Genomic DNA, 12,296 nt, shown 5'->3' with positions numbered 1-12,296 from the left:
GGGGGAGGGGGGGTAGTTGTGTTAACAATCTCAAGGGAAAAGTTGGGGGAAGGTGCACGGGCGGGAGGAAATATCATGAGCTCAGTTTTTGAAAGGTTGAGTTGTAAGAAGTGTTGCGACATCCGGACTGATTGTCAGTTAGTAGATTGGTGACACGCGAGGACACTGAGGGGGAGAGTTGCGGAGTAGAGAGATAGATTTGAGTGTCATTGGCATAGAGATGATATTGGAAGCCATGTGAGGGAGGAGGTGTAGATGGAGAAGAGGAGGGGTCCGAGGACAGAGTCTTGGGGGACCCCTACAGGAAGAGGGGAGGAGTTAGATTTGCAGGTGACACTAAAGGAGGAGCTTGGATAAGGAGGAGAACCATGAGAGAACCGAGTCTTGTAGGCCAAGCGAGTGGAGTTTTCTGAGGAGCAGCGGGAGGTCCACAGTGTCAGAAGCAGCAGAGAGGGAGGTTAGGGTGCTTAAGGTCACATCATGAAACCAAGTTTCTGAGAAGCTGGCTCCTCCTTATGATCCATATACACCGAATGATCTGCTTTATATTCCGTTCTGTTTTCTTTGAGGTTCCTAAAATCACTAATTTTGTGTTTACAGATGAGCAGGAGGAGGAAGCCGTAGCTGCCAGTGGAAAGGTAAGTACTCATTGCTTCTGGGGGTGCTGCCCTGCATCTGTTTTCGTTGCTCCTGGATGGGGAGGAGAGGACTCCCTGCATCCTCGTTGCTGGGGGGGGGTTTGAGAATGGAGGGTGCTGGCATGTGTCCTCATTGCTCCAATCTTGCATTCTGTGCTCCTCCATTATTGCACAATTGCTCAGTGACCGGTCCTCTCCCGTTTCCACCAATCACAGGAAGATGAAGACCCCAGCCGAGGAGATCAGAGCAGGATGATCGATAACAGTGAAGACAATGTGACGGAACAGACCAATCACATCATCATCCCCAGCTATGCGGCTTGGTTTGATTATAACAGGTATCACTTTCTCTCTCTCTCTCTGAACGCCCACAAATCCGTCCGTTGTGCATTTTGTGAACTGGAGATTGAAGTTCCCGTCTTTCCTTTTCTTCAGCATTCACGTCATTGAACGCCGAGCTCTTCCAGAATTCTTCAATGGCAAGAACAAGTCAAAGACCCCAGAGGTGTAAGTGTTATTGTGTCACGTGACCTATGAGCGAGGACCGGTCCTGGATTCAGCGACTGCCTGTAGCTAAGTTGCCATGAAGTCGGCGTACTTTCTCAGATCGCTCAAATGTTTGCCTGCGTGCTGGAAATCGTATTAGTATGCCACTGATGGGGGGGTTTTTGAACACTGCGTGATTAGAGAACATTTTATCCCGGCTTAGAGAGCAGCAAGCATGCAGATAATCTGACTTCACTTGGCTCAAGCTGGTTCAGTTACAGCGGCACAATCTGCCCCTGGTACTCAAGAGCCCTCAGCTATGATGCAAGCAGTAGGCTGGCTCTTGTGAGGAGTTATGCAAATATCAAAATGCCTCGATGGGTGGGTGTCGGTCTGGAGGAGTGGGCGTTCCTAGACAGGCTGTATTTGCATGCAGACCTCCCTAGGTAACACTCGCATGTAATGTGGAGCCTCCATGATTGACAGAACTAAAATCCAATAAATGAAAGGAACCGGCCAGGGGCAGTCAGGCTGGGGAGGCAAGATCTAGATGATGCTGGACTTCCTCCAGCCAGGAAAGGAGGCGGGGCTCCATCTGACTTGTTGCAGCTCCTAATGCACATTGTGAGATGCTCCCAGTGTGCAGTGACATCTGAGGAGGCCATTTCAGTCCAGCAGAGGAGCCGGTACAACTGTGCAAGACTGAAGGGGAAGGGCCGGAGGTCCGATGGGAGACTGAAGGGGAAGGGCCGCAGGTCTGATGGGAGACTGAAGGGGGAAGGGCCGCAGGTCTGATGGGAGACTGAAGGGGGAAGGGCCGCAGGTCCGATGGGAGACTGAAGGGGAAGGGCCGCAGGTCCGATGGGAGACTGAAGGGGAAGGGCCGCAGGTCCGATGGGAGACTGAAGGGGGAAGGGCCGCAGGTCCCATGGGAGACTGGCCAAGAGCTGCAAGGAGGAGTTAGAGGGACACATGAGGCCCAGAATTGGGTGTCACTTATTTGATTGGACCTGTGACGTGTGCTGATTGCAGAGGTTGAGTAATTGTGCTGCGTTTGGCGTCTAGAAGTCGCCCTGTGCTGCTGGTTGCGCAATCTTTGCACATAGAAGTCGCCCTGTGCATTATTGGCTCGCATTCAGCTCTGATATATATCCATCCATTAAATGTTCAGCTTTGCGAGTGACTTTTTTGCTTATCTTGCTGTCATGTTTCCAGATACCTGGCCTACCGCAACTTCATCATCGACACCTACCGGCTGAACCCCCAGGAGTATCTGACCAGCACCGCCTGCCGCAGGAACCTGACGGGAGACGTGTGCGCCATCATGAGGTTTGTGTATTCTAGATCTTTGTCATGTTGTGCGACGGTGACTCCATTCCTGGAAATTCCGTGTAAGGTCGTAGTTTTTATTTCTCGGTGTCCATTGGGAGGTTCAGCCGATGTCTGTGTGATATAAGCTTTAGCGCGCTGAATGCGGCATATGCGACATTGTGGTCTGTAAGTGACGTGAGGCTTCTCCCGGTTGCAGAGTTCACGCATTCCTGGAGCAGTGGGGTCTGGTGAACTACCAGGTGGATGCCGATTCCCGACCAATGGCCATGGGCCCGCCTCCGACACCTCACTTCAACGTGCTGGCGGACACGCCGTCCGGATTGGTACCGCTGCACTTGAGGACTCCTCAGGTAAGTTCCCAGGCTGATGGCACGCACTCATTTGTGGAGTACGCATGGAACGCTCACATCCTCCTCCTTCCTCTTTAGATTCCCTCCGCTCAGCAGATGTTGAATTTCCCTGAGAAAAGCAAAGACAAACCGGCAGATCTGCAGAACTTTGGGCTGAGGACAGAGATCTACTCCAAGAAGACATTGGCCAAGGTGAGTCCAGCACAAGTGGTCTGACTGCAGACTTTCTATGGCAGATGGTCAGAGACCACGGACATGTGCTACAGGAGGCCGGGACCATGCATGACCACAAGTGATATAAGGCCTTGGTTCTCAACTGGTGGGTCGTGACCCCGTTTTCAAGTGCCTTCCACTTTTCTAGGCGGGAGGCTCCTCTGCCTCCCCCTAGCGCAGCGCTGTCAGTTCTCGCGCCAAGCAACCATTCAAAATATGCCGCCCGGTGCCGAGTGTCCAGCTTGAGGTGGGCTGGAGCTATGGCCATGAGAGAGCTCCATATATGCACTGCTTACAGCTATCTCACGTGCCCTATAGAGGTGCCTTGGTGACGTCACATTCTGGCTCCCGACACCTCCTACAGGGCACGCAAGGGAGCTGTACAAGCAATGCACGTGTGAATGGAGCTACGGCACAGCACCCCACACCGGACCCCAGGCTGAGGATCCACTTCAGTTCTCGTAAGGTAGGGTGAATCTTAAAAAAAAAAATTAAATGTTTTTTTCTTTTTTTTTTTTTAAACATACTTTATTAAAGTTTTTCATTTTAACAAGTACAAGAGATTCTGCCATTGGGCCTACGTCAGAAGGCCACCAAAAGATTACTTCATGGAATCATATAAACGATAAAGCCTTCCAAAACAGGGCTAAAACAGTACCGTTCATTCTAACATAAACGCAAACAACAAAAGGAAAAAAATAAAAAAAAGCATCAGAACCTAACAATAAATTGCATCCTCCAAAACAGTATCAATTAGTCAATTTCTGAAGCCCCCAATCTTTTCATCCTTTCTTCTCCAATCTGTGAGTCGAAAAGGGCTCTACCAGGTCTAAAATTTCTAGGTTGGTTATACCGTTTTATGATGAAATCCTTCCATCTATGTCTTTGGAATTCGGTATCCGATTTCTCTTTTGCATAGTAACATTTTTATTTTTTTTTTCTCCTAGCTATAAGGAGACAAATGTGCATCTACCCCCTTTTTAAAAGAGGAGGGAATAATCATCTCGGGCTTATTATGGAAGAGTAGCTACAACCAAGTAAGAATTGAATGAATAAAGGAAGCCACCTGGGCCCAAAAGCCTGAAATAGATGGACATGTCCGTAAACAATGGTACAATGAGGGACATGCAACTAGAAAATTTAGATTGGTTCCGAGTCATTGTGTTGGATATAAAGTAAGGTACATATGCCCTATGCATTCATTTGAATTGAGTTTCTCTCCGAATTTTTCAAAGTCATGAGCCCTCTAATTTTGTTATAGCCAATTAGGATTTTGTCAAATTAAAAATGTTTTTAAGTGTGTGAGATTGTGTCTGTGGTTGTGTGTGTATGTCATTGTTTTTGAGGGCCCCGTTCACACTAGTACAGTGAATTAATAGCATAGTACCATGCATTCTGATTTGGGAGGTGTGTTGCATTGCCATTTTATTTGAACGGTACCCTAAAGGCACCTCTCACCCACAGTTTGTACGCTCCTGCACCGGAACGCGCCGTACCCTAACGCCGTGCAGTCTTTTGCGGTGCGACTTGGGTCGCGATTTAATGACTGCGGACAAATGTGGGTCCTGAGGTCGCGCAGGTTGAGAACCGCTGATATGTTGCGGACTCTGGAGCATTCTTCAGGAGACACAATAATGGACTTAGGACTCATTACATGAGACTGCTAGAGATCACTGTTACTGACCCGCTACAAATCGGAGCTTCATGCAGCTCCCTACAGATGGCTGGTGTCACATTTGATCTCTAGGCCAGGTTAGGGAAGATGATGTGAAATGGGGGAACCAAGCTATTTGAAGTGCTGGAATCCAGCCCATAGAGGGGTTTTCCCCCCTCACTGTTTTGAGTAATCAAATGTAATGAATAGGTAAGGAAATACACAGGCCACTGTATGCAGGGGCCCCAAGGGCCAAACATGTGCCAAAGGGCTGCAGGTTGGGCACCTGGGCATAGGCTGTTGTGTTTGGCACTGCAGTCCCTTCTCATGGTCTCCCCTCACCATGTTGAGCACCAATAGGATAGAGGAGAGCAGGTGAATGTTTCTTCGTTCAGTACCTGTATGATTTGCCGGATGACTCTAACACTCTCTCTCTCTTCCCCCCTCACAGAAGTCGGCCAGCGCTGGGCGGGAGTGGACAGAACAGGAGACTATGCTGCTGTTAGAGGTGAGACGCTGTTTCGGGGCACCTCCTACCCCGCGTTGTTGCCCCGGTTCGTGTTTTTTGTGAATCCCTCCGTTGTCTCCCCCCTCGCAGGCTCTGGAGATGTACAAAGATGACTGGAACAAGGTGTCGGAACACGTGGGCAGCCGCACTCAGGATGAATGTATCCTGCACTTCCTCCGGCTGCCGATTGAGGACCCGTACCTGGAGAACTCCAACTCTTCCCTGGGACCCCTGGCCTATCAGCCTGTCCCGTTCAGCCAGTCCGGCAACCCGGTTATGAGCACGGTCGCCTTCCTGGCCTCGGTGGTGGATCCTAGGGTAGCTGCGGCGGCCGCAAAAGCTGCTCTTGGTGAGTGACGCCGTGGGGGTCATAGTCTGATCAGGGAGGTGTAGAGACTTGAGGGTGCCGGGGCTTGCTCCACGCTCCAGTTTTCTCCTGGGAGGAAGCCATTCTCTGCTTTGAGCCTGAGCATTGGGAAATCAATCATCCCTTTAGGACCTTGGTTCTCAACTGGTGGGTCGTGACCCCTTGTTCAGTGGGTCACCACATGCTTTCCCCTTTTCTAGATGAGGCTCCCCAGCCTCCACCTAGAGCAGCACTGTCAGTTCTCGGGCCAAGCAGCTATTCAAAATATGCTGCCCGGTGCCGAGTGTCACCTTGTGATGGGGGAGGGATGGGGCCATGGCCGCAAGGGAGCTCCATCCATATCTGCATTGCTTGCACAGCTCCCTCATGTGCCTTGTAGAGGTGCCTGCACCGAAGTGATGTCACATTCTGGCTCCCGGAACCTCTACAGGGCACTCAAGTGAGCTGTACCAGCAATGCACATATGGATGGGGCTCCGTCACAGCTCAGCAGCCCACACCGGACCCCAGGCTGAGGATCCCCTCCAGTTCTCATAAGATAGGGAGACTGGGTGGATCTGTACCGCAATGCCGTGCGTTCCATTGCAGTGCAACTTGGGTCACGACTTAATGGCCAAGGACAAATGTGGGTCCTGAGGTTATACCGGTTGAGAACCACTGCTTTAGGACACACATGCTCCTCCCTACTGGCCACTGGAGTGTTACCTACTGTAGCTGTGCATTCTGTTCTCTCCCATAAGCAGGTCCGATATAGTGTAATCAAGCAACTGATCGGCAGATTGCACAGCTAAAGCCTGCAGGGGAGGAGGATGCATGTGTAGAGATGCCAGGGATGCGTTCTTTCATGGAGCGCCGGGGTTTAGAACTTTTGTCACACGCTGCAACTTACCTCTGCCCCAGTGTTGCACAGCGAGGTGCGGGAGGTACATGGGCTACGTCACGTGACCGCAGGATAGGAGGCAAAAAAGGTGAAACGATGCAGTTTATGGCCAGCTATTCGGGTCTATTTAATGCTCATATGCAAGAAGTGGTTCTAATTGGTTTACATTCACCTTTGGGATGTGGGCAGAGTGATGACAGGTCCCCCCCCCCCTCGTTCTGGACTGACCACCCGCCTCGTGCATGCATACAGGAGTTTAGTTTTTCATATTTATTAGTATACAGGATTTATATGGCGCCAACAATTTGCTCAGCGCTGTACAGAATAGTGGCGACAGTACAGTTACAGTACAATACATTATGTACTGTAGAATATATTTATAGTTTGCTCGTGTACATTTGTGTGTTTTCAGAGGAGTTTTCCCGCGTTCGGGAGGAGGTGCCCCTGGAGCTGGTGGAGGCTCATATTAAGAAGGTACAAGAAGCGGCCAAGGCCCTGGGCAAGGTGGACCCGACCTATGGCCTGGAGAGCAGCTGCATAGCTGGCACAGCGCCTGAGGAGCCCGACAAGGCCGGTGAGTGTAATGAACGGAACTTAGTTCGCTGTACGTCTTCATGTGAAAAGGAGCCGTTCCCTCGTGCTGGGTGGGCTGGCCTTGAAGCAGGGCTTGATCAATTTTCTTTAAATCCAGTTAAAAATGTTGGGAGCCAGGTATGTTTCACGGGGACTTTACATTTTTATTTTAGTTTAACTTTATTTTTTTAAACTCATTGGAGATGACGGGTTCCCTTTTTAAGGTGACATTAGGCATCTGTTAGACCTCTAAGTGTCACCTGTCCGCTTCAATAGCTTTAGCTGGGGATAGACAGCTGCCTGCCGAGGCCGCTAAATGTAAACACAGCAGTCGGTGGCTAGGGGCAATAAGCCAGCCTGCTATTGGCCATTTTAAATTGCAGTAGCCAATAGCAGGCTGGCTGGCTGTTGCACCCGTCCACTGCCTGCTGTCAATCAGCAGAGGAGGAACCGCAAGGAAAAAGTTCTCCTTTTAGGTCCTCTGCTGATTGGCAGTGGGCAGGCGCAATAGTCAGCCTTCTATTGGCTACTGCAATTTAAAAATAGCCAATAGCAGGCGGGCTATTGCTGCCAGCTGCTGGATGGGAGACCTAGAGGCAGCATGTAGTTAATCCTAAGAAAATGGGGCAGCGGGGGGCGCAATGGGGTGGGGAAGGGCTAATGCAGAGTCAGAGCGGGCAGAGCTGATGGAGGGGGGGAGAGAGATGCAAAGTCGGTGGTCTCTCCTCCCTGCTGGGTGGCGACTGCAGTGGTCTGTTGGAGGGGTCAGGGAGGAATGGACACAGCAGAGCTGATGTGGGGGGATTGCAAAGTCAGTGGTCTCTCCTCCCTGCTGGGTGGCTGCTGCAGTGGTCTTTTGGGGGGGGCAGTGGGAACAACGGGCAGAGCTGATGTGGTGGTGGGGGGATTGAGCTTTTCCAGCGCTCCACACTTGGTGATAACATGTGAAATACCTCCTGCACCCCTCCCTGTTTGTCTCCAGCACTGCGAGCGGGGACTAGAAGGGAGAAGGAGAACCATGATGCACAGGGAGTAAAGGAGACTGTGGGAGGACCTACAGCAGCACCGGATCTACAGGGGGAAGCGGTGGAGAAAAAAGGTGCGGTGAACAGGCTGACGGAAGCCCAGGCGCCAAGACTCTATTTCTAGTTGCATTGGCGACCTGGCGCCATGGTTTTGTCCAGGCCTGCGTTAAAGTAAACCTGCTGCATGAGTTAACTTTGTGTATTCGTCTTAAAGTTCTTTTGGTTTTCTGTACTCTTGTATGCGAGTTCCCGGGTCTGCACACCTACATTGCCCATTTTGGTCAATGTGTATATTGCACTTTAGCTTTACGTAGCTGTGTGGGCAATCATTGGGAAAACCCACACAGGTAGATAGCTGAACCCCCAGGAATGACGTTTTATGGCTTCTTACATTGGTCCAGCTCATTGTAAATATCCATATCAGATCTCTGGAGGGCCGCTGGGGATTCTGCAACACACAGTGGTAGTGATCATTCCTGGAGTTCAGCTTAAGCCCTGATTCACACTAGACAAGGCCGGCACGTACTCTCTGTGCTGCGTGCACGGCCGTATCGGTCCGCTCCCGGGAAGGACAGGTGCTGCGTGTGATTAGTACGCAGCCCCCGTCCTTCTCTATGCAAATTTGCTGCTGTACGCCGTGCGGGTGCTGGTGTCCCGGCTCTGACGCAGACAGGATCCATCCTGTCAGCGTACGAGTAAGGACACCCACCCACACACGTACAGACGTGTAGGGCGCCGTATGGCCGCGGAGGCTGCGTACTAATCACACACAGCACCTGTCCTTCCCGGGAGCTGCCCGATACGGCCGTGTACGCAGTATGGAGCTGTAAGTGCCGGACATTTTCTAGTTTGAATCGGGGCCTAAGGTGTGTTTACCGATACCTTGGAACCATTTTTACGCCGAGTTGGGTTCACTTTAATATTTTATCTGTTAGCGAGTATTAGATCTGAGACTTGTACGCAATAAAATGAACAATATCCCCTTTTTAATTTTAAGCTGAAAGCACAGAAGAGGAGAAGATGGAAACGGAGACCCCAGAAGCCTCGCAGCCGGAGAAGGTGAGTCCTCGGGCCTCTTGTTTTGGGGCTTCTCTCCGTCCTGTTGATTTTCAACTCCAGATAATCCGTAACTTTGCGTTTTTTTGTTGTGATTTTTAGCAACCGGAGGTGAAAATTGAGGAGGGGCCGGAGACTGAGAGCAGCGAAAAATCCGACGCGCCAACGGAGAAGAAGCCGGAAGAGGAAGGGGCGGAGCCCGCGGCAGAAGAGAAAGCCGGTATAGTTATTTACAACCTCGTCCTTGCAGCGGTCCTTGTACTCTAGGCTTGTCCCCCCCCAGACACTAGTTTGTATGTTCTATCCCTGGGTGAGGTGGGTGGGCTTGCTCCGTACACTTTGTATCACAAATCCGTTTCTCCTAATATGAAAAACTCTGATTTTATGACATTCGTCTGGCTTTACATATTTTACTTCCCGTGCCGTCTCATGGTGGGACCTGGAACGTGTCGCGGCCATAGGATGCAGTAACTCCGTATGAGGACCACTGCAGACTCCAGACCACCAAGTACTGTAAGCCACAGTGGTCTCGGGACATTGGGGACCCCCCTTATTATATGTAGGGGCAAATTGCAAATATCAGTCTTATTTATTGGGGGAAACCAAGGCCCATGGGGTTATATCATTGGGGGAAACATGAGGTCTATAGAGGGTTTGAGCCCCTGTCTACCAGACAGAAAAAGTCGATTATAACTCTTGCCGCTAATCCTCCAGGAGTAGTCTTTCTTGTTAATATCCACAGCTTTTGGGGAGGCTGCTCGTCAGGCTGGGGGTTCTCATCAGATACATAGACAAAAGCAACAAACTGCCGCCTCCTTGTGTGAAATCTTCTTTTTAATTTGAATAATAACGGTTATAAATACAATTATAAAAATCTCAGTCACGCTTGTCAATAATAATCGCCATGATTCTGAGGAAGGGGGTATGCCCCTGAAATGCGTAAAAGCAGCCTGTGGCACGACGGTATGGTGATGTGACCGGAGGCAGCTTTTTTTTTTTTTATACACAGCCTGAGCGGAACATTCCTTAGACACTGATCTTTTGGTCTCTAAGGCCTCATTCACACACGAATCGGCCGTAACAAGTAGCTGCCGGGAAGGACAGGTGCTGCGTGTGATTAGAACGCAGCCCCCATCCTTCTCTATGGGGCTACGCGGCCGTACGCCCCCCCTGCGCTCACCTCATTTGCAGGTCCGTAGGGGTGCGGGTTTTCTGGCCGGGACGCATACGTGTTCCATTCCGGCGGCGTATGAATACGATCACCCGCACCCCCTACGGACCTGCAAATGAGGTGAGCGCAGGGGGGGCGTACGGCCGCGTAGCCCCATAGAGAAGGATGGGGGCTGCGTTCTAATCACACGCAGCACCTGTCCTTCCCGGCAGCTACTTAGTACGGCCCCGCACACAGCGCGGAGCTGTACGTGCAGACCGATTCGTGTGTGAATGAGGCCTTACTGACAAGCGTGACTGAAATGTTTATTGTGAGTATTTACACTGTATTTCCACTCCAAGAACTATTAACTGTCCTGAAAGTCAACCTTTAGCTAGGCTTTGGCTTTGGAAGCATTTAATTTAACAAGCAGTAAATTAACTTTAAAACGAGCCCTCATTGACCTAGGTAGGTGCTGGTACTGTGGAGGAAAGCATCCTCAAGGTTCAGTCCAGAAGCACCTGCTCTGTGTACATTAGAGAACGCAAGGATGGAGAGCTACCGTGTCACTGCTGGGAGGGGGTTGCTGAGAACGCAGTTGCTGTGGGGGGGGGAGTAGGGGGTGCAGAGTTACTGCTCTGAAGGGGGAGTGTGGCATGAGTCACTACTGGGAGGAGAGCTGAGCTAAGTCAATACTAGGAGGAGGGAGCAGGGAAGGCTGAGCTGCAGAGAATTAATTGCTTCTACTGTTCACTTGAGGATGAATTGCTCCGCAACGTCTGCAGCTACAGAGGACTTGCTTCTTAAGAATAGGTGAATACTTGGATGTCCATAGCCTGGCCACAGGTTTAAAGGAGAATTATGAGGAGTGATTTTCACTCACCTCATAGTTCTAGCCGACCTGTGACAATGAGACTGTGACAGGTCGGCTCAGTAGATCGGGAAGTGAGCGAACACATACCGGCGCTCGCTCACTTCTCGATCCTGTCACAGCAGAGAGCCGTGACGGTCACTCATTGCTCCCTGCCCTGTGCCCGCAGGGGTCGGGCACAGATGGCTCTGTCTCTAGATAGGCAGAGCCAGCTGTCACTCATTGCTCCCTGCAGAAATTCCCCGCCTCCCCTGTCCGATCCTCCAGCGCTGACTGGCGGAATGGACGGGGGAGGGGGCGGGCACAGCTGGCTCGGCCTCTAGATAGGCAGAGCCAGCTGTCACTCGTGCAGCTGTGCGAATTCAGACCTAATTGTTGGGATCCGCTTCAGCTGCGGCGTCTCAGTATACTGCGAGCTGTAGCTCCCTATATACTGAGCTTTGGGTGACGGGAGGGCGCTAGTTTGTGTCCTCCCGTTACCCTAAGGAGAACTATGGGGAAAAGCCCTGACCCCATACTTCTCAAGTGTGTGTTGGCCCTGTGTCTGACATCTTTCTGGCCTAAGTTGGACAACATCACTCATTTTGTAGAGTAACCTTTGTATTTTTTTTTTTTTCCTAACAGAGGAGGAAACGGAAGAATCTAAAGAAAACGTGGAGTCCACCAAAGAGATCGACCCCATCAAAAAGAAAATGGAAAACGATCTCTCTGAAGCTAATGTAGCAATGGCTGCTGCCGCTGCCCTCGCCTCTGCCGCTACGAAAGCCAAGGTGAGCGCTGGAAATCATCTGCGGTTCTTCAGGTTTCTCCCAAACATTTGGTCCTCACCACACACTATTTGGCTTCCATGTTTTTGCTGCATTGATGCTATCACGGCCTGGTCCCAGCTTCTACACTGCTACAGCAGCCAATTGCCTTTCATTGTACAGACTTGCCCAGGACCTTGTGCACCAAGCTCAGTGTTGGCTTGGTGTCCAGGCATAGTTGGGGGTGGAAGGGTCACAGCTCCGTGTTGGCTTGGTGTCCAGGCATAGTTGGGGGTGGAAGGGTCACAGCTCCGTGTTGGCTTGGTGTCCAGGCATAGTTGGGGGTGGAAGGGTCACAGCTCCGTGTTGGCTTGGTGTCCAGGCATAGTTGGGGGTGGAAGGGTCACAGCTCCGTGTTGGCTTGGTGTCCAGGCATAGTTGGGGGTGG

At 51.1% G+C, this 12,296-nt stretch overlaps 1 protein-coding gene across 1 annotated transcript in view; it reads left to right on the top strand.

Annotated features, from left to right (window-relative positions):
• SMARCC1 (SWI/SNF related, matrix associated, actin dependent regulator of chromatin subfamily c member 1) overlaps positions 1 to 12,296 on the top strand; it is a gene marked incomplete at its 3' end in the record, with an annotated part of 46,685 nt that overhangs the window by 21,231 nt on the left and 13,158 nt on the right. Inside the window, exons 17-28 of the mRNA XM_018571513.1 lie at positions 601 to 638; positions 855 to 976; positions 1,074 to 1,145; positions 2,340 to 2,453; positions 2,653 to 2,806; positions 2,885 to 2,998; positions 5,125 to 5,181; positions 5,272 to 5,530; positions 6,840 to 7,001; positions 9,023 to 9,096; positions 9,193 to 9,301; positions 11,727 to 11,872. Of these exons, the coding sequence (XP_018427015.1) occupies positions 601 to 638; positions 855 to 976; positions 1,074 to 1,145; positions 2,340 to 2,453; positions 2,653 to 2,806; positions 2,885 to 2,998; positions 5,125 to 5,181; positions 5,272 to 5,530; positions 6,840 to 7,001; positions 9,023 to 9,096; positions 9,193 to 9,301; positions 11,727 to 11,872 (1,421 nt within the window). The remainder of the gene's footprint in view (positions 1 to 600; positions 639 to 854; positions 977 to 1,073; positions 1,146 to 2,339; positions 2,454 to 2,652; positions 2,807 to 2,884; positions 2,999 to 5,124; positions 5,182 to 5,271; positions 5,531 to 6,839; positions 7,002 to 9,022; positions 9,097 to 9,192; positions 9,302 to 11,726; positions 11,873 to 12,296) is intronic.

Source organism: Nanorana parkeri, unplaced genomic scaffold (genome assembly GCF_000935625.1).
Source record: "Nanorana parkeri isolate BGI_ZX_2015 unplaced genomic scaffold, ASM93562v1 scaffold1772, whole genome shotgun sequence".
Classification (NCBI taxonomy): Eukaryota; Metazoa; Chordata; class Amphibia; order Anura; family Dicroglossidae; genus Nanorana; species Nanorana parkeri.
This window is presented reverse-complemented; position numbering and strand designations above follow the sequence as displayed.